The sequence below is a fragment of the Tachypleus tridentatus genome, chromosome 6, assembly GCF_004210375.1.
Source record: "Tachypleus tridentatus isolate NWPU-2018 chromosome 6, ASM421037v1, whole genome shotgun sequence".
Lineage (NCBI taxonomy): Eukaryota > Metazoa > Arthropoda > Merostomata > Xiphosura > Limulidae > Tachypleus > Tachypleus tridentatus.
The window spans coordinates 156,707,579-156,734,527 of record NC_134830.1 but is presented as its reverse complement, the minus strand read 5'-3'; the positions used below and the strand labels follow the sequence as shown (position 1 = coordinate 156,734,527).

At 31.2% G+C, this 26,949-nt stretch overlaps 2 protein-coding genes across 2 annotated transcripts in view; both read left to right on the top strand.

Annotated features, from left to right (window-relative positions):
• Positions 1 to 26,949, top strand: part of LOC143254190 (uncharacterized) — a gene marked incomplete in the record, with an annotated part of 711,062 nt that overhangs the window by 17,894 nt on the left and 666,219 nt on the right.
• LOC143251514 (uncharacterized) lies at positions 9,284 to 11,711 on the top strand. The gene is made up of 3 exons (XM_076502790.1): positions 9,284 to 9,360; positions 9,772 to 10,170; positions 11,088 to 11,711. The coding sequence occupies exons 1-2, from the start codon at positions 9,343 to 9,345 to the stop codon at positions 10,144 to 10,146; spliced, it is 393 nt and encodes a 130-aa protein (XP_076358905.1). The 5' UTR covers positions 9,284 to 9,342; the 3' UTR covers positions 10,147 to 10,170; positions 11,088 to 11,711.

Sequence of the window (26,949 nt, the reverse complement as noted above, 5' to 3'; positions counted from 1 at the left end):
CTATGCATTTAACTTTATATATTGTTAAAAGCTCGTAGTGCACCACTAGTTTTGTCACTAAAGCTGACATTAACTCTATTAATGTCGTTTTTTATCCTAGGTACAGCTACAGTACCTAGTGCAGTAGTACAGTACTACTATTCGCGACAGTAGAAGCTTTCTTTCATAATACAATTTTTTAATAAATACTATGACCTATATTCATTTTAACAAATGAAAACAGTAGCTATCAATCTAATAAAGTTCACAGTTAATGCTTTACCATGAGACTAATTAAACTTTGCTTTTGATACTACCATCTACAGTCAGAAATCATTATTCGATGTGATTTTATCATAATCTTAAATTAAAATATTTTTAGTCAACAGACACATACGTAAAATAAATCATTTTTATTTCCTTTTATATTTTCTGAGTTACACTAGATGGCACTATATTCCTGAAAACATTTATTGAAAACTTCCATTTATTAACTGAAATCCTAATTTCAAAACATTAAAAAACAATTAAACTTAAATTTATAGATTTCTACATTTTTATCCAATTCCATTCCCAAATATAATATTTTATTGACCTATTTTCATCGTTTCCTTTTGAATAAATTACTAAAACAGCTGTACTTTACTTTAACACTTCCGTATTTCCTGCATGGTTACAGTTTTACTATGATACAGAAAAACAGTTTCACATGTTATTGTTGTATTTAATAATATTCATTAAAACTGTTAAATGTTTTAGGTGTCCCCCTCTGGTACAGCAGTACGTCTGCGGATATACAACGTTAAAATTATGGGTTCGATTTCCTTCGGTGGACTCAGCAGATATCCTGATGTGGCTTTGCTGTAAGAAAGGACACGCACTCTCAAATAGAGGGATAAAAGTTTGATTCTCATACGCTGGTTCAGTTAATTATGAAGCAAAACTTAAACAAATACGAATAATTTATGTGAATGAAAGATATTTCTGAAAAAAAAAAAATTCGAAAAATACCTTTTATTCTGTTTCGTTCAACATCCTGGGACAATATACAAAATTTCATTTGGGACGAGTTGAGGGGGTGGATGGTTTCTCCGAGAAACGATTTAGCAGCTGTGGAGGCCGATGAAGATGCGATATGGCTCTTAGATTTTTTTTATAGATCACTAGAGCATCATAATCTAATCTCGAGGAACACACAAATTCAAATTCAAAACTTCATATTTCATCTTTCTTTTCGTGTTACTCTTTAGCTGCCACTTGGTAAGAGAGCTCGACTCATAATTTGAAGGTCGCAAGTTCGAATCCCCGTCACAAGAAATATGGTCGCTCTTTCAGTTATGTGGACGTTATAATGTTACGTGCAATCTCATTATTCGTTGTTAATAGAGTAGCCCAGGACTAAGGGTGGGTGGTGATGACAAGTTGCCTTCCTTCGAGTCTTATACTGCTAAATTAGGGACAGCTAACGCAGATAACCCTCGTGTAGCTTTTCACGAAATTCACAAACAAACGAAACTAAACCAAGTGTCAACTCCATTTCTAAAGGATACACCATCCCAACAACTGTAGAGAATGTTAACTATCAGTATCAACAAACTTTACGTCAAAACAAAATTTGAATTATTATTTGATTGTTGTTAAGCTGCATTTCTTTTATTAGCTCTTTATGTACGTTTAAGAGTCTGTTGCACATTCAGTTCTACGTAACAATGTTAGTTATTTTGTTAACAAAGGTGTATGTTACTTCGTACGTCGTATTCAATGTAACCGCGGAAATAATTTGTCCTGATGAAAGTTTCGATACTTATGTTATAAATTCATTACAAACGACACAAACTTATGTTCATTGTGATGGATATATCTCAGGATTGTTTGATGTTAAACACAAAGCTACGCAAAAGGCTATCTGTGCTTTGCTCACCACGTGTGTCGAAAGCCGGTTTCTAGTTTTGTAAGTCCGTGGATATGTCTCTGTGCTGCTAGAGAGCGATATATTTCAGGAAACAAAAAAAAACAACTGAAAAGCCCAAGTTAATTATCGTGGTAATGAAAAAAAACGTACCACGCAGTAAATTGAGGTCTACAAAATATTAAACCGAGGTACCTTTGCTATTGTTATTAAATTTAAGAATGTTGAAAAGGTGAAGACGAAACATATCCAGTTTAACAAAATATATATTTTTTCGTATTTTCATGACTAAAACACTAGTCGCACCAAACATGCTCGCCCTTTCACCCATGTGGGCATTATAATGTGACGGTCAATCCCACTATTCGTTGTTAAAAGAGTAGCCCAAGAGTTGACAGTGGGTGGTGATAACTATCTGCCTTCTTACTTTGCTAAATTATGGACGGCTAGCGCATATAGCCCTCGTGTAGCTTTGTGCGAAATTCAAAATCAAACTAACTTATAACTATTCGTTATTTAATTAACTTCTTCAATTTGTTCATGGCATACATTGTTTTACCTATTATTAATGGATTGTACTCATGTGTGGTTTTAGATAAAGCTTGCTTTGAACCTCTACGTTGTTATTTTTTGGAATATTTTCGTTAGTTTTTATTAACGACAAAACCGTAGGTAAAACAAAAATATCTTCATGAAGTTGTTCTTTCATCTCATTATTGTATGTTATCTTTGAAGTTCCTGAAACAAAGATTTTCGTGATTCTTCGTATGTACACAAAAATATGATTAGGCTCACCTGGATCCTGAGATAAGTGTATAAGAAGCTTCCTGTTTGTAAGACGAGACGATTATAACAATGTTGATTGTTCAAAGAAAATTCGTTTCCATTAACTTGGTTCTATAGCACTCGTCTGAAGAACGAATGGTTCTACCTCATATTTACTGACGCTATACTAGCTTTACTTTGACCTTCGCTGATAAAGCGGTAAGTCTACGGAGTTACAACGCTAATATCGGAGGTTTGATTCCCCTTGGTGGACTCAGCAAATAGCCCGATGTGTCTTTGTTATAAAAAAACAAACACACACACCACCCGTTATAAACTAGTGACGTCATTAAACAGGGACAGCAAACGAAACATAAATATGTAAGTCAACATATATTCATTCACAGAAATGTTTTGTTCCTGTTGACATAAACCCTAACTGGATAGTGTTGCTGTACTGTTCAGGACAGTTCAGTTGGTTGTTTCAAGTTATGTACACAAATACAGAAGGGTCTACTTAGGATATTTGTTCAACAGGTTTCGAAATGTTCAGTATCATGGAACATTATATAAATTTTAATTGGTAATTAGGGGTGGGATGTGTGATTCCGCTGAGAAAAGGCCTAATATCCTATACTTTGTATGTTCTCCGTTTGATAGGAAGTCGATTTTATATTATCATAAGAAGATATCTTTGAAAAAAATCAAAATAAATTTTTATAACGAAGTGTAAGAACCCTAAGTGTGATATGTGTTCTGACGTCAAGTTTTAAGTATGACAGATTTAGTTTTCACGGACATTGCAAAAAATTTCATTAGAATATGCAGATACTATTACTACACCAACAGGCCTGTCTAATAACTTGTGGCAGAGATGTTTTGAAATGAACGATATGAGAGAATCGTATAATGAACGATATGAGAGAATCGTATAATGAACGATATTACTTTAAAGTTACACCTACAACTTTGCGTGTTAGGCTTGACTAAGTCTGTTAAATGTGACTGAGTCTTCACATTTCACGAAATTAAATGTAGGGGTTTTACTCAGTGCCAACATGCTATTTTGAACGAAATCAAAATTCAAAACAACTTCTTTAGTTAGATATCAGTTATCACACTGAGACTTCTACTCATAACTTCCTAGTACACTACGCCCTTGACATTGTTCTAAACGTATAAAAGTATTTGACCCTTAAACGCAAACGAGATGCTGAAAACTTCGTGTCTAAAGTAACATCAATAAAGATTGTTTTTAAATGTTTCTAGCAACACTTAAACATAAGCATCAAGTGAATTGCTACATAATGAGAGAAAAAACGAAACGTAAAATTATTTAAATATTGTCGTCTGGTAATCGAAATCATTAAAATCATGTTTAAAAATTGAACAAACCGAAATGAATTTGAAGTAGATAACAATTCCATTTGAGTATTTCAATACTTTTATTTTTGGAAAAAAAAAACTGATTGCAGTAATAAAAAAGTGAAAATGTTTGTTTGTTGGTTTTTTGGGATTTCGCACAAAGCTACTCGAGGGCTATCTGTGCTAGCCGTCCCTAATTTATGAGTGTAAGACTAGAGGGAAGGCAGTTGGTCAACACCACCCATCACCAACTCTTGGGCTATTCCTTTACGAAACAATAGCGGCATTGACCATAATGTTATAACGCTCACACGGGCTGAAAAGGTGAACATGTTCGATAGCCGTGTTTGGGATCCGAGACAAGCACATTATGTAATAGTCGAACGCTACCTTTCTATCAGGTCACGCCATGTCTGCGTGTTTAATAAAATATTTATTGTTTCTACTTCACGTTGTCTTGTTTTTAATAATTTAAATAAGTGTAGATCAGCCTGGCATGGCCACGTGGTTAGAGCGCTCAACTTGTAATCTGAGAGTCGAGGGTTTGTATCCCGTCACACCAAACATACTTTCTCTTTCGACCCTGGGGTTGTTATAACGTGATGGCCATTCCCACAATGCGTTGGTATAAGAGTAGCCCAAGTGGTGATGACCAGCTGCCTTCCCTCTTGTCTCATACTTCTAAATTAGAGACGGCTAGCGCAGATAGCCCTTGTGTAGCTTTGCGCGAAATTTAAAACAAACCAAACCTTACACTTTACACCAACATAGATATGTTGATATAAATACAGCTATGTAATTCCTCAAAAGTTTTATTATATACAAGTCTTATGAACTTGACAACTTTAATTAAACCACTTTTAGCGTCTTTCTTATCAATCACAGGTCGCACTAAGTAAATTATATATATATAAAGTAAGGTAATTTTTTTAAATTCTTTTAGCAATAGTTTTTAACTGAAACATCTTCATAACATACTTCAGACGAACAAAATTCTCTAAGCAATACAACTTGAAGAGAGTTTTATTATAAAGGTCAAGAAACTTGTGAATGTGAGGCATACAAAACCATCTAGTACCGTGAATTTCATATAACAAGGGTTGATTTGGTTTGGTTTGAAATTTCGCGCAAAGCTAGTCGAGATTTATCTGAGGTAGCCGTTCTAAATTTCGCAGTGTAAAATAGGCAGAAAACAGCTAGTCATCACAACTCACCGCCAACTCTGGATTGTATCCTTTGCTGCAGGTGTCATCACAGAAGTTCATGTGTAATACATTTAAATCTATTCACTATTTGTAGGTTTCATATATTGTAAGTACGGAAGTAACTTCCTATCAATTTCATCTAACACAAAATTTGTAATATATTTCGACGTATAAAGTATGAACTAACTTTCTGTCTTCAGTTACATATATTATACTTGTTCTAACTTACATAACTCACTCGTACAATTTCCAACGGTAAATAATAATTTTTGTTAGTTATTCTGAATTTTAGGTTTGAAAACTAACATTTCAGGTCCTACTCAATGAGGTTTAGACTGTCTGATATTGGTACGTTTCAAAATTTTCTAATGTTTACGAAGACTTAGGAGAATTTCTGGTCATCTAATTGAAGAGACTGGTTTAATTAGTTCATTACAGTGACATGTTAAGTTAACCATTTATATTTATACCTGTCTTTGTTGTTCGATTCTCTTGTTTAATTGACGTAAATCGTTTGTATTTACTTAAGCGAACAAAAATTTGAAAACATTTTCACCTGCGTCTATTTAACCACGTTTTCATGGAATCTGATCGGAAATCGTGATCCTATCTTTAATATCCTTTAATTCTAATAACAAATATTCAAATGTTAACAAGATATCGTCTAAATCAGGTGTCATAGTTCTTAGTTCCTCCTTGTATCATCCTTACTGGACATCAGATTGCTATTACCTGTTTGTCATATGAAATGACGTAATATTTTCCGAACCACCGTCATCGAAATTATCACGACAACTTTCGTCAAAAGATTTATCGAACAATATTACTTCTTCTTGTAATCAAACTATCAATCGAACAAACTGTAAAAATTCGAAAATTATTCACATATCTCATGATAATATAAGATTTTCTTCTTCAATAAATATCATACGCCTCTTATTTCTCATTGGTAAAATACGATCTTTGTTGCCATGTTTCCATTCATCAAAAGGATAATGAAGGATAGTAAAGCGACAGATATTTCTACAACTAAAACATATAAAGAGAAATGTCCGATAACCTCTCAGACACACATATATATATATATATACAAAATATTCAATATTGTTTATCGACGTCCTACATTGTTAACTTAAGTCTAATTACATCTACGACTACTGCTTAATATATCGTTAAAAGCTTCTAGAACACCAAGTGTTTCATCAATAGAGCTAACATTAACTCTGTTAATGTCATTTGTAGGTCTATGTACAACTACTTGAAAACAAAATTTTACTCGTTTTTAGTTGGGGTAAGGATTACTTCTGGTTGAGTTGATACACGACCACGTGATCTAAGGTTATAATCATGGGTAACAGTATCATCTTACGACGTCATAGATGTTCTTGATACACAGACCCTGTTACTTGTCCTCGATACTAATGTGGTATTAGCGTCTTCTAACTCTTAATTTTCTGTCTAGGCTTTACTTATTTCTTCATCGTTATGAGATAAATCTAATTTATTCGAATAATAAGATTGGACTTTAATATTTACTTTTTGTTAGTTGTCTGGTTTTCATCAATCATATATTCCTAAAGATAGGGTTTCCTTTCTTCAGTTTCTTTAATCCATTAACATGTACCAACTGTTTTCTTTTTTTACACATTTTTGTATTCTCAAAATAGAGTGAACTTGTTTGTTTAAGTGCTCTGAAAGTGTCTTTCCACAGTTCTACTTATTTCTTGGTGTTTCCTCTCTTAACGATAAGTGTATATAACAATAATTTATATACTAATTTTATTTCATTAGTTTCGCCTTTTTATTTGTTTTTTCTCTGTATCTTGAGCATGTTGTATTAAATGTTTTTTAATTATCTCAAAGGCTAACTGCAGTCTCTGTAAAAGCTCAGTCTTGTAATCATAACCTTCTGCATTATAAAATATTTTTATGGTCATTATCTCTTGCTTTAGCAGCAGTACATCTCTACCATATAATAGAAAAAACGAACTTTCCAAAGTAGACTCATTTTCAGCACTTTTGTAATAAATGAACCAGTTCTTCCCATGTTTTATTATCTTTCTCACAGTATTGAGAGATTATGTCTAGCAAAGTTATGTTGAATATTTCTAGTAATATCGCAGCAACTGGATGGAAAGCAGTAGTTTCAGTTTTCTGAACACTTAACAATTGATCAATGTAATTTTCTAACGTAGAAACGAAGTTACTACCTCTATCCGTCAGTAAGTACTGGATTACACAGAAACTCGCTATTATGTTATTTGGAAATGCTTCAGCAATCGTTTCCGTTTTTTGATCAGGCAGCAAGTTATTTATTAACTCATCTTTATTTTGTGTTTATAATTATTTTGTTCACTAATCTCATAATCTAAATCACAAATTATTGGGCTACACACTCACGTTAAATCAACAGATCAATTTTAATATTTAATTGGAATTAAGCAAGATTGGTGAGAGTCGAAGCTTTTATTTGATAATATAATTTTTTTATAAGATACCAAGGTATCTTGCCATTATTTTTATTTTAAGAAATTGAAGAAGTGGCGGTAAGAATAATTAAATTCACTGTTGGTGCTTCACCATCATCTACAGTCAGAAATTTTTATTAGATGAGATTTTATCATAATCTTGAATCAAAATTTCATTTGTCGACACGCACATACACAAAAAAACAGTTTTTTTAAACTGTTTGAGTCACACCAGATATCACTATATTCCAGACAATATTTGACAGGACATATTTATTTATCAAATGAAATCATTGTTTCAAAACAATTATAAAATAAAACTTAAGTTTATAGATTTCTCCATTTTTGTCAATTTCAGTCCCAACATACAATATTGTTATTGACATATTTTCGTCGTTTCCTTTTTAATAATGAACTGAAACAGTGTTGTAGAACAGTGTCTTTGGCTTTACTTTACGTTAACACTTCCATATTTCCTGCATGGCTACAGAGTACCTGCGATAAAGGAAAACAGTGTACCATATTATTGTACAATTTAATAAGATTCATCAAAATTGTTAAAGGTAAAACAGTATTTCTATATTCACTAGCTTTTGATCTAATGACACAGAAAGGATGAAAATTTAGTAAGAAATATATCGATTCATTCGATATAACATAACCTATATTACAGGCATTATAATTAATAAAGATAGTGTAACTATCCTTAAAAGAAGAATAGAACATTCCATACGAAGCACGTACCAATTACTCGGAAACAAGCTAGTAAAGTAAATATTCACATCGATTTTAGATCTGTTTAGAGCTTTTGATTGAAACACCAATAAAACTTATTTAGTGAGAACATGAGTTGTTAATCACACATACTATACCAATTGTGAAACAATTGTTATTAAATAAGTACCTGACAATAAAAATTCGGGTTTAGAAAGTTTATTTATATTCAGTTGTCTTTGTGTGTTTTTATAATAGCAAAGCCACATCGGTCTTTCTGCTGAGTCTTCCGTATGTTCAGTTGTCTCTACTGTAAAACATAGAACAATAAATCATTAAGAAGTATTTATTGAACGTACCGTGTAACGTATAATTTAAGTAAAATAGTAAATTTTCATCTAAATAGCCTTAAGTTAACTCATTTAAAAAGTTTGACATCACTTAACGTAACGATACCAAACCTAAACTCGTTTGGAGTGTGACAAACAAATAAATAATAATAATGTGTAAAATAAAAACAAACAAATTAAAGTTTTTACGCAAAATAATTCAGATTGTAACAAAATTATATTTTACTTTTGGACGAAGTTATATAAACCCCATCAGGCTTATTCAACACGATATCGTTCTTTGAAAGTACATTAGCATCAGAAAGAAAACTAAAAACATTTCTATAAAGTTTGTAGCGTTGATTTGTGATTTAAATTTGTTTGTCAATACATATGAAGAAGAATCCAATTACAAAGTATGACTTTGTATAATTTGAAATCAGGAAATAGTAATCTGGGTTATAACAGTTTCGTAACTCAGAGCTGTGGCCTTCACTATGATTGTGTATTTACAATACGCTATAAAAGTTCGTAAATTTGAAGAACACTATTAACATAACGAACTTACTTAGAGCCGATATCAAGGTCTTTTTGCTTATTGCACAGAAATGAAGATGAGGCTAGTGGTAAGTGTTTTACAGCTTATTCTGTAAGTTACTTATCGGTTAAACTCTAGCACAGCTCACCGGAGACAAATAGTTGTATTTGGTGCATGGTATTATTCCAGTATAAGAAGTGGCAAAATAATATGAGATAAATAGACCAAAATTAATTTCTGTTCATTAGAGACCTGATCTCATTACATTGTTGGTGAAATACATAATAGTTAGTCTGTTCTATGTTTGAACATTTCACAATAAAATGTAAAAACTTTATGGGAAAAGTTATAAAATAAGCTAATTTACATCGTACTAGTTTGTGTAACTGTTTCTCTCTGTGAAAAAACTATGGGTCCACAGAATTTCCTCACAGAAGAAGCAAGTAGTTTGTTTTTTAATGGTCATAGTTTCATAAAAAAAATACTTATTTTTTTACAGAATTTGATTCTACTTTTGGTGATTGCGGTCTACACTGTAGGAAGTTACGCTGAAAACGGAAGTGACAAAATAACCCGAAACATCCACAATGGTTATGGTTGTTACGGAGATTTAAGGGGAAATAGCAGAGCTCTTGGCAGACGTGGGAATAAAAGTGGTTTTGATAAGAAAGCAAATTTCGGAATATGTAACGAAAATAGAAGATACAAGAAGAATATGTTTAGAAGAGACCCAGACGTAGGCTTGGTTTTTGACAGTGACCCTAACTTAAGAGATAGGTTAACAAGAGGAACACGATCAAAAAGACATAGAGGAGGCAGAATGAGTTTGGATAGTGAGCTAAGAATGAATGACAGTCTACATCTGGACACATAAAATCGTATTGGTGGAGGGAAATTGGTAACAACTCACTTAATTTCATTGTTCATGTTAGTATAAATAAGTAAGAATATCAACATTTAAATACAGAAATGTTTCAAAGTTTAACTTTTCTAATAATAATGTTAATCAATTTAACCACTAGGCCATACCTCTCGGCTCGTGCATCTGAGGATTGCTTATTGAAATCCTTATCGTATTAAACATACTTGTTCTCTCATGGGCAAAAGAGTAGTTTCAATATTCGTGACTTATTTTATGTCTTTTTTATCAATGTGAACATTATCTTACATGATATAAGAATGTTTAGTCTGGTCTTTTAATAACAATCACACCACATCGTCACTGCTTTGATAACGTTTGTAAGAAGCTGCATTGTTAACTTTACTGTTTTTAAAATTGTTGAATATTTAAAGAGTTTTCAATTTCTCATTGTTAATATAAGTAATAAGTTTTCTAAGTAATGTGTAATGTCTGAGAGCTTAAATTTTATACACATTAGAAAAACGAATTGGTATGAAATGAGAAATATTAGAACACCAGTACACGTTGTTTATTTAATATAAAGCTACACAGTGGTGTATGTGAACTTTGTTTATCGCTGAGAACCTACATCAGATATTAGCGATTTAAGCCACAAAAGTTGTGGCTAAGTCGTTGGGAGAAGAGAAAGGACTGTTATTGTTGTACATCATAAGTAATCTTAAGTTTTATTAAAGGGTAAGAATGGAACATTTGAAGATTTACTTTACAATTAGCTGTAATAGGAAATAGAGATTCATAAATAGCGTCTGTAATATATTATTAGTTACACAAGATCTCACTGGAATATATATATATATTTATATGTTATAATAAAATAACTTACAACAACATCCACAGTTTTGTCCTTTTAATTCAACTTATATTAAACTAGATATATATTTTTCTTTTTACAGCTTCTTAGAATCTGGATTATCGCCGATAGAAATGATGTTGTGAAGTCTTTCCTTTGTTCAATCAACAACCCGTAGGTTATACAATGAAAGACAAATATATTGAAATTACTGCAAACAGATTTTTGATATAAATAAAATTTGCATTGAAATTTAGTTTGATTTTTACGTAACAGAAAATAAAGAAGAATAAAGTAAGAAATAAAGTGTAATTTATAGTTAAAAGAAAACTTTTGTTAATCTGTTTGTCTGTGTGTTTCTTCTTTACCAGGAACACGTTTCGATACAGAATCAAATGCTTAGTTAGGCTAGTTTATTATTAGTATATTTTGACAAGATTATTTGAATAACGAAATTAATCAATGGGTTTATTAAAGAAAAACCTCACGTGTAGTTTTATAATATTTAGACTCGTTTATTCATTCCACTGCGTTGTTAGTTTAAACTTATAAATTGAATAAAGTTTGATACATATAAAGATGATGGACATATATGATGGACTGTGTTTACCAGAAATGTAATATTTTTGACATCCTTTATGGGAACTAACAGATATGTGGGAGAAAATGATATACCCTCTTCAGTTCCAGTGTGAAACTCATATTAAATATTTATGTACAAACAGATGGCAGCATCATTTATAAATAAATGTTTTTATATTTTAGAATAACTTGTTCTTAATATTTATCAAAAGGTTTTATAAACATTCTTCAAGAAATGTTACATCGATATTGACTTTACAGTGACAACCAAATTTCACCTTCGTCACTACAATTAATAAATCTCAGGATGAAACATTTGACCGTGGAGTAAAATAAATATGTCTTCATGTCGACTTTCTAAACGTCGTCCTCTACAATTGTGTTTCCACAACAAGCAGTTGCCGTCCATTCTACGAAGTTCACCATATTTTATAGTTTTCTTCCATTCATATTTGTGTTAAATCAATCTAATACAAGTTCAAACACTGGGAGAAATACACGGGTGATGAGAAAATATACACAATAATTTTTTTTCGTGAAATACTAAGAAACGAATAATCTTATATTTTGTAATCTTGTCATAATGTAATTCATCTAAAAATACGTGGATTAAATACTTCTTTAGAATAAACTTTCTAAAACAAAATAAATAAATTTTATAACGACCATGTTCATAAAACAGAGGACTTATAGAAGAAATATGGGAAACAAAACACATTTAAGTTTTGTGATAACTATTCATACAACTAAATTAGTTATAGTTTCAATTTACAGTTGAACAATAATAAGTTGGTAAACAACGATGTGTGAAAATAAGGAATTTATCTATTAGGTAAACATGTATTGTGTCCCATCCCGGGGAAACAAATTCACTCCATTATATCTTTCATGTAATCGTTTAAGTTCCTAAAACAAAGTTTTTCGTGATTCTTCGTATGTACGAAAAAATAAAATTAGGCGCACCTGGATCCTGAGACAAGACAAAAAGAAGGTTCATGTTTCTCAGACAAGACGATTGTAATAATTTGGGTTATTCAAAAAAAATCTAAACAAATTACATTATTAACTAGGTTGTATGGAAATCATACGAAGAGCGAGCGGTTCTTCATATTTAGTGACGAAAGACACAAAAATTTAAACTTGCCACAACAGAAAAGTTATTGCACGAAGTCGATAGTTCTCACTACACGTTGTTCCCTGCTGGTACAGCGGTACGTCTACGAACTAACCACGCTAAAATCGGGGGTTCGATTCCACGCCAGAAGGGTATACTTGAGATATGTCTTCGACTGGTATCGAAACGTTCAGCATTCTGGAACATTATATAAAAAATAACTGGGGATTAGGGAGTGAGATGGGTGGTTCCTCTGAGAAAAGGCCTAATATGCTATACTTTGTATGTTTTCCTTTTGATAAGAAGTCGTTTTTGTATTATCATAAGAATATATGTCACAAAAATTTCAAACTCAACTTTTACAACGAAGTGTAAGAATTCTGAATATGATTTGTTTTGACGTCAAGTTCACAGATTTATTTATTTCGGACATTACAGTAATTTTATAAGAATATGCAGATATTGTTACTAAACCAAAAGTCAAGTCTAATAAATTGTGTCATTAATGTTTTGAAATGAGCAATATGACAGTATCGTATAACATTCCGTGTTAGGCCTAACTAAGCCTGTTACATTTGACTGAGCCTTCACATTTCACAAAATTAAAAGTAAAGGTTTTACACATATTGTTTTGAAGGAAATCGAAACTCAAGACAAGTTGTTTACTTAGATATCAGTTATCACACTAAGTCTTCTACTTCGCCCTTCGACCCTTAAATGCAAACGAAATGATGTAAACTTCGTGTCTAAAGTTACATGAATAAAAAATGTTTTAAATGTATTTGAAATTGTTTTTTTCATGAATCCAAACAGAAATTGGATCCTATTAGCCTCGGAATGGCCTTTAGGCAATGTTTCAGACTCATTTATACAAGATTCTTTTGAATATGATATGCATCTTGAAGAGTATATGTTTTGGAACGAATGAAAAATTACTTCTTTTGCAACTGACGTTACAGTTGACGTCAAAACACGAGATAAACAACATCCAATCATCTCGTAATTAAGTGGTTTTTATTAGCAAGTGTTCCGTTTTTTTATCCTGGTTTCTAACAACACTTAAAGACAAATACCAATTGAATTGCTGCATAATGATATAAACAACAAAGCCTAAAATTACTTAAAATCGTTGTCTGGTAATCGAAATCGCGAAAATCACGTTTATCAAGATCGAACAAAATCCAAAAGAATTACAACTAGTTTATAATTCCATTTGAGTATTTTATTATTTTTGTTTCTGAGAAACAAACTGAATGCGCTTATTAAAAAAGTGAAAAACAAGTAACAAAAATATGCTATAATTTAAACATTGTTTACCACAAAACCCTAATGTCTCAAGTGTTCAGATTACGTTTTAATATGAAACATTTGTACGTACTGATTTTTCATGAATATTTCTATGGTGGAAAAATTACATAAAGTTTTGTGAATGGAGAATTTAAGAAAGTTATTCAGAAGAAACAAGCGAGGGAAAAATGTAACTTATTTATAGATTTCCAATTTTGAGACGTTGTTTCTGATAAAAAGTTGTTAAACCGGTAGTTCACTGATGTTTACCGAACCTCAACATTTTTCCACATAATATAACCAAAACTACCTGAAACATGTTATTAATATAATTATAAATTTATTAAAATGTAATTTTTTTTTGCACGAACTGACGATATGACACAATAATGATTATTTAGCTTGATATCGGTCTTTCAAAGTACATCAGTCTCAAAAAGAAAATTAACAAATATTTTCTAAAATGTTATAGGTTTGATTTATCTTCGTTTGATAGTCCATCTGGGTAAAAGCCAAATATAAGTTACGTTTTTTTGTTATTAATTAAAAGCCAATAAATATGAATTTGCGTCATAGATGTTTTGTTCATCACAGGTATGGCCTTAAGTACGATTGTGTCATATCACAACACTATAGAAATACGTTCCTTGATATAATCAACTAACTAACAACCGATATCAACGTCTTTTACTTTATTGTTGTCTAATGAACATGAGGACATTGGTAAGTGTTTTACAGTTTATTCTATCAGTTTATTATTGACCAAACTGCAAAATCACTCACCGAAGACAAATAGTTGTATATGTTGCATGGTATCATTTCAGTACGAGAAGTAGCAGTCCTAAACGTAGAATAATGTGAGGTAATTAAATTAAAATTAATTTCCTATGATAAGAGACCTGATCTCATAATAAAATAGTGTTAGTGAAATGTAAATTGATAACGTAATTCTTAAAAGGGTAATCAAATTTAGTATAACAGAATTCCTAGTGAAACACCACTGTGACAAATGTTCTCATCTTATATGGAAATGAATAATTTTGTTAAATTTTAATTTAAACTAATCTATTTAAAAATAACTCTCAGTAAAAGTTAAAAGCTTTAAAGGGAAAATGCTATGCGATAGATCAGTCAATATATTTGTGTGTTTGAGTATACGCCTGTCTGTGTAAAAAAAACAACTTTGGACAAACAAACTTTCCATTATCATAATTTTTAAGAAGGTTACATTTTGATATGTATTTTTTATTACAGGTTTTCGTTTTGCTTTTGGTTACTACGGTCTGCACTGTAGGAAGTTACGCTAAAAACGGAAATAACGATAGAAACCGGAGTATCCACGATGGTTGCGGTTATCACGGAAACAAAAGGGGAGATACGAGCGGTAATGACAGACATGGGTGTAACGGTGATCCAGGTTTTCATAAAGTAATGGAAATAAAGGAAAGAATAAGAAAGGGTTAGGAAGAGACACAACTGGAGGTTCAGACTCTAACATTGGCGTGAGAGGTGGTGGAAGTTACGACACTCGGTTGGGAAACAAAAGCGTATAGGAAAGTAAACTAACAAAGAATGACGGTTAAAATGTGGGTTTAGAAAATCGTAATGGCAGAGGATAATTGGCAACAGTTAATTCAGCTGACTATACGTTATTGAGTATTTTTAACCTTTTGATATATAAATATTGTAAATTTTCACTTTTCTCGTAAGAATGTTGAAAACTTTAACTTACTGGTCATGCCGTTTGATTCGTTGCGTAAACGTCGGGGCTTCAAATATCCATCATACGAAACATGCTCACCCTTTTTAGGTGTAGAGGAATTATAATGGTAACGGTCAGTTCTACTATTACTTGGTAATATACTAGCCCAGTAGTTGATTTACACTGATTAATTAGAGACGGATAGTGCAGATAACTCTAGTTTAACCTGCTGTAAAATTAAAAATATGAAACAAACCAATTCAGGAATACAACTTTGAAAGGATGTAAAATGATTAAACAGTTTATAATTTTTATAGAAACTTACTGATTGACCAACATTTATCCCCAAGTGGCACAGCGGGGTGTATGTGGACTCACACCAGTGGAAATAGGGTTTTGATAATCATTGTGGACAGGCATAGACAGCCTACTGAGTAGTTTTGCATAGAGTTTCATATATTTAATGCCTGACGTTTAGAGTTAAACGTTCTTGAATAATTATAGTTGCTAATAATGCTGGAATATAACTGAATATATCTCTAGGAAATGTAAAGTGTAAGTTCACAGATTTACAAAAGTATAATTAATGGTTTGAATCCCAGTAGACAACCGACTGCAGTGTTTTAACATTTTCGTTCATTAGTCACATTAAGATATTCTTATACAACATATGTTACACGATGATACTTCATGTCACGTCATAACGTCTTTTTAAAATTCCTGATCCATATAATGTTTTATTTATTAACGTTAATATTATCTCACATGAATTAATAATGTATAGTCTGGTCTTTTAATAAATATCAGACCTTATCGTTTCTGGTGTGCTAATGATTGCAACAAGTTGCTTTGTTAACTTTATTATTTTTAAAATTGTTGAATATTTAAAGAATTCGCCTCTTTCGGATGGTTAATATAAGTAATTGCTTTTCTAAGTAATGTGTAAGAGCTTAAAATTTATTCACATTAATAAACGTGTTAAGTATGAAATGAGAAACATAAGGGTCTTATGTCATGTTGTTTACTTAATACATTGCTTCACAGTGAGCAACCTGAACTTTGTTTATCACATATAACCTACACCACATATTAGCGATTAAAGTCACTAAAGTCATCCATAATTATGTAAAGATTTATATAGGAGACAGGGTTTACGATAAACCACGTAGTACACAAGATCCAACTTTTGTATATACATATATATTTTTATACGTACTTTTAATGAAACTTAAACTTAAAGTAGAACAGTTTTATAAATATATATAAGTCAGGGTTTGTTGAAACCAATTACAAAATTAATTAAATACATGTAGGATGTAGTTTTTAGTTTTTTTAATACATGAAACACCACAATCCCTTAATAATAATTAAAATTAATTATATAATAACGTACTTACACCATCATGACACTTTATGTGATATTAATTCAATTTATATGAAAGTTGATAATTTTTTTATAATTTTACTATTTCTTAGGATTAGGATTCTCGTCGGTAAATTTCATGTCCTGAAATCTCTTCTTCATTTAATTAAAAACCAGAAAATTATGTGATGCGAAAAAAAATTCCTATTCAAATTACTGTAAACTGAATTGTGAAATAGAAAACACAATTTGAATTAAAACTAAGTTCGATTTTTCCAGAACAGAAAATGAAATGTAAATTATATTTAAAAGAAATAATTCGTGAATTTGTTTATCTGTGTGATTCTTCTGTACCAGTAACATGGTTCTATACAGAATCATAAGCTTATTTAGGGTAGTTTCTTTAGAATATATTTCCAGTCCTGACTCAGGAAAACTTGAGCGTTAATATTACATCATAAAGACATTGAGATAAAAAAAAGTGAAACAAATCACCAGTCCCATTGGTTGCAGCATAGTATAAACAACACTGGTATGTTTCTCGAAATAATATAAACCACCCAAGTATGTTTCTTTAAATACTGAAAACTATACAAATATGTTTCTGTAAGTAAAATAAACTATACAAATATGTATGAACAGGATGTATTAATGCAAGGGAGAATCTTCAATAGCTGCGGCACTTGAAATTCTTTTAGGCAGGGTTAAAGTTAATTAATCTATGAGACCTTCCCTATTTTTATTTACTATAGTTTTGTGTGCTAGTTATACCATGTGTGGAACATTCTGACTGCCGATTCCATTTGATTGCTCATCACGACCTCTACTTACCTGACCTCAAATTAAAATTCTTCTGGACGGTATTAACAGTAACGCATCCTATGAGACCGTGGTCGTGGTGAAATAGAACATTTGAATAGTTTAACCTCTTGATTCCGAAACGAGAATTAGATTTCAAATCAGTCAAAAAAAGACGGAGTTACGAGGAAAACGTTCCGTCTTTGAAAACTCAGAGCAATTTTATGAGCCGCTAAGTCACAGGTGAAAAATATATGTTTATTGCATTGTTTGAGAACAACAAGTTTATATGTTTTTTGACGTATCGCTAAATGTGTTCTGAGAAGATATGGTGAACATTACAATGCATAAACTGTCATAAGAGATTCTCTACACACACCTAGAAAATTATAACAACTAACAATAAGTACGTTAATATCTGAATATTACTAAATTAAAAGTTTACGGTCATGTTTTCCAGACTTCTAAAAGTAAACTCTATCATTTGATTCTCCGCTTTGGTCAAGGTTGAGATAGTCCAGGATGTAGCCTTGTATCAAAACAACAATGAAACTGAATTTTGTAATTATATTTCACGTTCTATACTCTAGCATCTCATATATAATACAGTAAAGTTTCAGCAAGGTAAATTTGTAAGCTGAATTTGTCTTCGTATCCATGATGTAAACTTTTGTAACAAGTTACATCAAACAAGTATGGTTTATTATTGTTACTTCTCTTGATGTTGGTAAGTAGGTATATTAATATCAACAATGTATGAATTGATCTATTTATCATCTGGTCATTTTCAAATTCTGAAAAATTTTCTGACCATCATTTTTATTTAGGAAAGTCTTAGTTTCTCTCTGAAGAAGTTCAGTTTTTACAAACTTGCTTCGTTTCAAATCAATATCTGAATTATTTGTTTTCTATTTTATCACCTTACTGTTATTTATTTATCTGTCACACTGAAACGTTCATTTTGAGTTTAAGTTAGGTACAGTTACGTTATGTTATACGAAAGTTTTCTTCTTAGTTTAGGTTAAGTTTCTTTAAGTGAAAAGTTTACAAATGAATATAAATAAATTTACCGAACGCTTTATTGACAGGAAGTTATTTTATAACATATTTTGTTTAGTTTGTGTAGCATGTATAATTAACAACTAATGTTCTAATTAAATACGATTTTTATGCACGTTAAAGTTTTAATTAAGAAATGTTTTAAGATTATATAAACAGATCTGAAATCATTACAAATGTTTAATAAACTTTACTCTTTTGTTTTCAATTATTTCATACGTGCTTCGTAAAGTATGCTCTGTTGTTCTTTTAAGGTTAGTTTTAGTAACTCTATTGATTATAATGTCTTTAATATATTTAATTTATGATATGTATAATGTATGTTGTATCAAATGGCTTACGTAAATAATATTCCACAAACTATGTTTATTGTATATAAACCGGTCTGACATGAAACACGTAGTCAGCAAAAGATATCACATGTGTATTGTGTAGTGTTAATGTTATTATTATAAATTATTCTGCTTATTGAAAATGTCTAAAGAAGCAAATAAAAACTGTAAAGGTAAACAATGTAACAGGTCTGACACAAATGTCTCGTGTGAAGTATAAATGTGTTATAATGTTCATTAAATTTTCATTTTATTCACTTTTTATAAGTATTATTACCTTATATCTTGGTTTGAAATGACAAAGATTTTCTGTGATATTTTCAATATTACGGCTTGTAATAAGTATAAATCTTATTCTCAATTAGTTTTATCAATCACTTTATTAATTATCAAATTCTGATCCCCATTGGTAAAAAAATATCACACGTTGGAAATGGAATTTCCAAAAATGGAGAAATCTGTAAACTTAAGTTATGTGTTTCAAAATTTTCTTAAACAATAATTTCATTTCGAAAAGGAAAGTTGTTCTCCAAGAATACAGCGCCATCTATTGAAAGTCACGCACTATAAAAGAAGAAAAATATGTTTTTTCACTGTGTACCTGTCCAACAATGAGATTTTAATTTAAGATGATGATAAAATCCCATCTGATAATGATATCTGACTGTGGATGGCAGTAAAGCATTAATAGTGACTTTTCATTCATCTTACGGCCAACGATTTGATTTGTTAAAATGAAAATAGGTGGGTAGATGTCTTAGTGTATGATGAAAAAACTATATTATGAAATCGTGCTTTGACTGCAGCCAACCCTACTTTTTAATCCATAAACTAACTTTGAGGTTTGACTAACTAATTATTAAAATTGATCTGTTGATATCATGTGAGAGTGTGGCTGAATAATATCACTGCATTTGGAGTTTTGAATAATGTTCCAAAGAGTTTTTGCAATATTACATAAGCCTGACATGTATGACATTTAAATGAGATATAAGTTATTCTGGTTTTCAAAACAGATTTTACATAATCAGTGATGACGAGAAAATTCACTTGTAGACAAAAATATATTTTTTAAACAGCTGTTTGGGTTGAAACAAATTTTTATGTAGAGGAGCGAACAACATTTCGACCTTCTTCGGTCATCGTCAGATTCACAAAGAAAGAAAGATGTAATTGACCGATAGCTGACCACATGTTTAAGGGGAGTTGTTTCACTTTTAAAGCTATAGGATAATATAATTCACTGGCTGTGAGCAGAACAAATTCTAGCCAATCCAAAATATCAACTATTCATCAATTTAATTACATCAGTTTGATAATCAAACCGATTTATATTTAATTTAATATCAATAAGAAGAGTTCATCTTTTACATATAAAATAATGAAGTTCCTGGTGTCTTAATTTTGTGAAAATAAAATTATTATATTTTCACACAATTCAGGGTCAAAAACTCTAATTAGACCTTCAATATTTTTCAGCATATCTTCATCTATCATTTCCACAATAAGAGCCAGCGAACAGTTTCAAAACATTTCCACCTGTCTATTAAACCACGTTTTTGTGGGTTCCGAAAGGAAATCAAAATGCTATCTTTAATATCTTTATTCTAATAAAAATATTCTATCTTAACAAGATACCGTCTGAGGCCTCATAGTTCTTAGTTAATCCTTCCTGTAAGATCCTTACTAAGCATTAGATAGGTATTACCTGATTTGTCATGTGAAATAACGTCATATTTTCCAAACCGCTCTCATCGAAATTAACACGAGTACTTACCATAAAAAATTTCCCAATGAGATTAGTTCTTCTCGTGATAAAATTATTAATCAAACATACTATAAGAATCATATATCTTCGAAACATATCCACTTATCTTCTTATAATTAAAATTTCCTTCTTCAATAAAAATCATACCCGTCATACTTTCGTTCTGTGCCGCCATGTTTCCAATCATCTATAGAAAAATGACAAAAGTAAAACTACAGATATGTTTACTACTAAAACATATAAAGACAAGTGTCTTATAACCACACACATATGTATGTATAACATATACAACAATGTATAGACACATCTTATATTGTCTACTTATTTCTAATTTCAACTTCCATAAGGCTCAACATATTGTTAAAAGGTCCTAACACACCACGTGTTTCTTCACAAGAGCTAACACTAACTCTTTATTATTAGTTTTGACTTTTTATTTGTTTGTTTCTCTCCATGTTCAGAAGGTTGTGTTAAATGTTTATCAGGTAACTGAAAGTCTAACTTCATTTTCTGTAATAGCTCTTGTAATCGTAATCTACCGCATGATAAAATACTTTTCGTGTTATTATTTCTTGTATAGGGATCAGTACATCTCTACCATGTAATGTAAAGAACGAACTTTCCAGAGTAGACTCATTTTCATCACTTATGTAACAGATGAACCAGCTCTTCCCAAGTTTTCTGATCTTTCTCACAGTGTTGAGAGATCAAAACTAGCAAAGTTGTGTTGAATCTTTCTACTAATACGGAAGTTACTGGATGAAAGCAGTTGTTTCAGTTTTCTGGACACCTAACAATTGATGAATGCCTTTTACCAACTAAGAAACGAAGTTACTATCTCTATCCGTCAGTAAGTACTGGGTTACACCGTGTCTCGCTATTATGTCATTTACAAATCATTCAGCAATTGTTTCCGCTTTTTGATCAGACAAGCAAGTTATTTATTAACTCATCATTATTTTGTTCACTAATCTCATAATCTAAACCACAAATTATTGGGCCAAAAACTCACATGACACTAACAGATAAATTTTAATATCTAAGTAGCCAGTTCTCAGAGTTAGTTTATTGCATATGAAGTAGGATTGGTGACAGTCGAAGCTTTCTTTGATAAGACAGTTTATTATTAGATACCATAAAATCTGCCCATCTATTTTTATTTTGAGAAATGAAAGCAGTAACGGTAAGACTAATTAAATTCACTCTTGGTGCTTTACTATCATCTCCAGTCAGAAATCATTATTTGATGTGATTTTATCATAATCTTAAAATGAAATCTCGGACACACACCCAAAAAAAGTTTTTTAAAGTATTTGAGTCACACTAGATGGCACTATAATCGTCATTTCCTTTTCAATAATGAACTGAAACAGTGTTGTAGAACGAGCTCTACGGCTTTAATTTTCGTTGACACTTCAATAAATCCTGCATGGTTACAGTTTTACTGTGATATAGTAAAACAGTATGACATGTTATTGTCCAGTTTAAAATGATTCAACAAAACTGTCAACAGTCAAACTGTAATATTATTTTTACTAGTTTTTGATCTAATGAACCAATAGAGATCAGAATTTGATGAGAAATCTAGGGATTAAAATAGGTAATTGAAAAAAATATTTATACTTATTATAAGCCGTAATAAAGACAATATGTTAAAAGATCCATGTTATTTTTAAACAAGATATCAAGCTAACAATGCACAATAACCCTCATTATAAAAAGTTTATAAAACAAAAAACTGATAAACATTATAAGACACATTTATACTTGACATTAAACAAAGGTGTTAAACCTATTACATTTTAACCTGTTCGAATTTTATATTGTTCCTTAGAGATTTTCAACAAATATAACAGAATGTCATAACAGTGTTACATGCACACTATAAGCGTATAATATCTTTTTCTGACTACATTTTCTTTTAAAACCGCATTTTTTACGACAAACATAAATTGCGGAATACCATTCACAAAAGCCTTTCGATACAACATACCTTGTAAACATTATAAATTAAATATATTATAGACATTATAATAAATGAACACAGTGTAACTAACCTTATAAGAAAAAAAACATACCATACGAAACACGTTTCAATGACTGAGAAACAATTTAGTAAATTTAATATTTGCATTAATTTCAGATCTGTTTACAGATTCGTAAACAGTTGTTGATTGAAGAAATAATGTGGATAGAGAAAGATATCCAATGAGAACATGAGTTGTTAATCATACATTCAATACCAACTGTGAAACAATTGTTACTAAATAAGTATCTGGCAATAAAAATTAACGTTCGGAAAGTTTATTTATATACTGTTGTGTTTGTGTGTTTTTATTATAGTAAAGCGACATCGGTCTCTCTGCTGAGTCTTCCATATATTCAGTTGTCTGTTCTGTGAAACATAGAATAAGTCAATAAGAAGTAATTATTGAACGCACCGTAGAACGTATAATTTAAATAAAATATTTAATTTTCACCTAAATAGCCTTAAATAAACACAGTTATAAAGTTTCACATAACATAACGTATCTGTACTTGACCTAAACTCGTTTGGAATGTGACAAAGAAATAAATAATAATAATGTGTATATAAAAAAACATATTAAAGTTTTTACATGCAATAATTCAGATTCCAGCAAAGGGAAACAAAGACAAACTAGCGATATAAACACCAAATGTTTATTCAGCATGATATCGGACTTTGAATGCACATCAGAATCAAAAAGAAAACTGAAACATTTGTATGAAATTTATAACGTTGATTTGTGGTTTAAATTATTTTATCAATACATCTGAAGAAGATAGCGAATTATAAAGTACGACCTTTGTATAATTTAAAATCAGTAAGTTGTAATCTGGGTTATAACAGTTTCGTAACTCAGAGCTGTGGCCTTCACTATGATTGCGTCATAACAACATATTATATAAATTCGTAAATTTCAAGAACACTGTTAACATAACTAAACAACTTACAGCTGATATCAACGTCTTTTAGCTTATTGTAGTATAATGAAGATGACGTTAGTGGTAAGTGTTTTACACTTTATATTGTAAGTTAATTATTGGTCAAACTCAATCACAACTCACGAGAGATAAATAGTTGTATTTGATGCATGGTATCATTCCAGTGTTAACATAACTAAACAACTTACAGCTGATATCAACGTCTTTTAGCTTATTGTAGTATAATGAAGATGACGTTAGTGGTAAGTGTTTTACACTTTATATTGTAAGTTAATTATTGGTCAAACTCAATCACAACTCACGAGAGATAAATAGTTGTATTTGATGCATGGTATCATTCCAGTGTGAGAAGTGGCAGAATAATGTGAGATAAATAGAGCAAAATTAATTTCTGAAGAGCGTGGTGGGAAATTGAACATAATACTTCTTGTTTGTTGTTTCATTTGTCAAAGTGCTGGATTACTGTTGATTCTTCTATACTGTATAAGAGTATCTTTCTGAGAATTACTTCATCAATTTATATTTCACTAATAATGAACCGAAATGAGATCAGGTCTCTTATGAACAGTAATTAAATTTGATGTAATTATCTCATATTATTCTGCGTAGAGAAGTGCCTCTTCTTACACTGAAATTATATCATTCAACAAATACAACTATTTGTCTCCGGTGAGTTGTGTTACAATTTCAACGATAATAAACTTATATAATAAACTGTAGAAAATTTACCACTGTCCTCATCTTCATTAGACTGCGATAGGATAAAAGACGTTGATAGCAGCTATAAGTTACAGATACGATAGAAAGTGTTCGTGTTACTGCGTCGTGAATAGTTTTTTCCTCATAACTTAAAAAGTGTTACGATTAGGATAATGAAAGTAAGGTATATTATAAATATTATATCAACACACATCTACATACATTTCTATGTAAATTGAACGACAAATAAACTGTTTATAAACAAATAATAAAATGTAGGAGGTGCAGAAAGTGTTCGTGCGTCTACATTAATGGTCAGTTGTGCAGCCCTTCAGGTGAATTACTTGGCTCAATCTCTCCTCATAGCCCTCTATGATCGTTTGACAGTACTCGACTGGAATTTTTTCCCATTTTTCTTTTCAAAAGGTCTCCAATTCTTGCAAGGTTTTCTGATGACGTTGATGAACCGTGGTCTTCAACCCATTCCAAACGTTTTTAATTGGGTTGAGATTGGGTGACTTCGATGGCCACTCCAGAACGCTTATATGATTTCTCTGCAACCAGGATTGCACATATTTCGATGTGTGATAAGGATCATTGTCGTGCTGGAAGATCCAACATTGTCCAAGCCGCAAGTTCCGAGCACCATTCATGATATAAGTGCCTAATATATCAACATACTCTTCTTTTTTCATGATTTCGTTGACGCGGTGAAGGCTGCCTACACCAGAAGATCTGAAGAAGCCCCACAGCATGATCGAGCCACCTCCGTATTTCACATTAGGAACGGTATTCTTTGGAAGATTTCGTTCCCCCTTTTAACGGAAAATATTGCGAACATCATTGTGGCCAAAAAGCTCGATTTAGTCTTGTCTGACCAAAGAATGAGTATTCTTGCATACCTCAATCGTGCTTCTAAATGAACAGGCTTTAAATATGGATTTCTACGTGGACGACATGTTTTGAACCCAGAAGAGAGTTACGTGTTCGTAACTGTAGAGGTGCTTACTTCAACCACAGTTTCCCTTACCAGTTTCTGTATGTCATTACGTGTTAAACAAGGGTTCTTACTAACTTTTCTGAGAACCTTCCTCTTGGTTCTTTCTGAAATCTTGGTGGGTCGTACAGAACGGGGTAGGTTAGCAGCTGATTTTGTGAGCTTAAACTTGGCAATTATTGTTTGAACAATAGATTTCGGCACATTAAGTTGTGTAGTAACACCGGAAAGATATACACGAGACTTGTATTTTACAATAATTCGGCTCTTTAAATCACTGGACAGTTTATTCCTGTTTGCCATAAAATAATTTATAGTTGTGTTAAAACATGAATTTCCTAAAATTAACCAAGAGAAAGTATTCAACTCTTTGTCAACCTGAAGATGACCTGAGAAGGTGGAAATGTTGTTCTCAACTTAATCTCAGTGAATGTTTTAATACCCATACCAAACATCTTAAGATACATTTTTACTTCAAGTTGGTTTCTCGTCATCACGAATAAACTTCCACAATCCTTTAAAAATAATTAAATTTAATTAAATAACTTACTTATTACAACATCGAAACTTTTGTGCTTTTTCTTTAATTTATATGAAACTTTATATATCTTTTCTTTTTTAAAGCTTGTGAGGATCCGGATTATCACCAATAAAAATGATGTTCTGAATAAACTGAATCAAGTAAGAAATAAAGTGTAATTTATAGTAAAAAGAAAACTTTCGTTAATGTGTCTGTCTGTGTGTTTCTCCTGTTCAAGGAACACGATTTTATACAGAATCAAATGCTGGCTTAGGTTAATTTCCGTAAAATATATTTCAAGTTTTTGCAATTCGAAAAAGTAATGTTCCAAAAGAAATATTACTACATGGTCAAATGTTTGATCCCGAGATTTTCCTTGTATCTGTTCTCACATTCTTGTTATCGATATTTGATCAATAAGCCAGCTGTTTACAATTCAGGATGCTTTAAGTTTTCAGTAATCAATCCTTCGTAACTTTATTCCATCATCAGGTGGTGTCAACCTGTCACAGTTTCTTCCTGGTTCCACTCATTAATACAGTGTCCATAGTTTCCATAACCCCTTGAGTGACCTTGTTAGCGTCAATTAATCACAGACTAAACGCTGAACGTGCAGCGGAAACTTTCTCAACATATTTTATAGAATCATTGTTCTTCTATAATCATCATTGTTTGATGCACGTGTGTACTGAAACTTCTGTGTACCTGTAAGCTTTCAGAGGAAATATATTGTCTTTGTAAGAAAAAAACAAAAAAAATGTGATATACAAGCTTTCC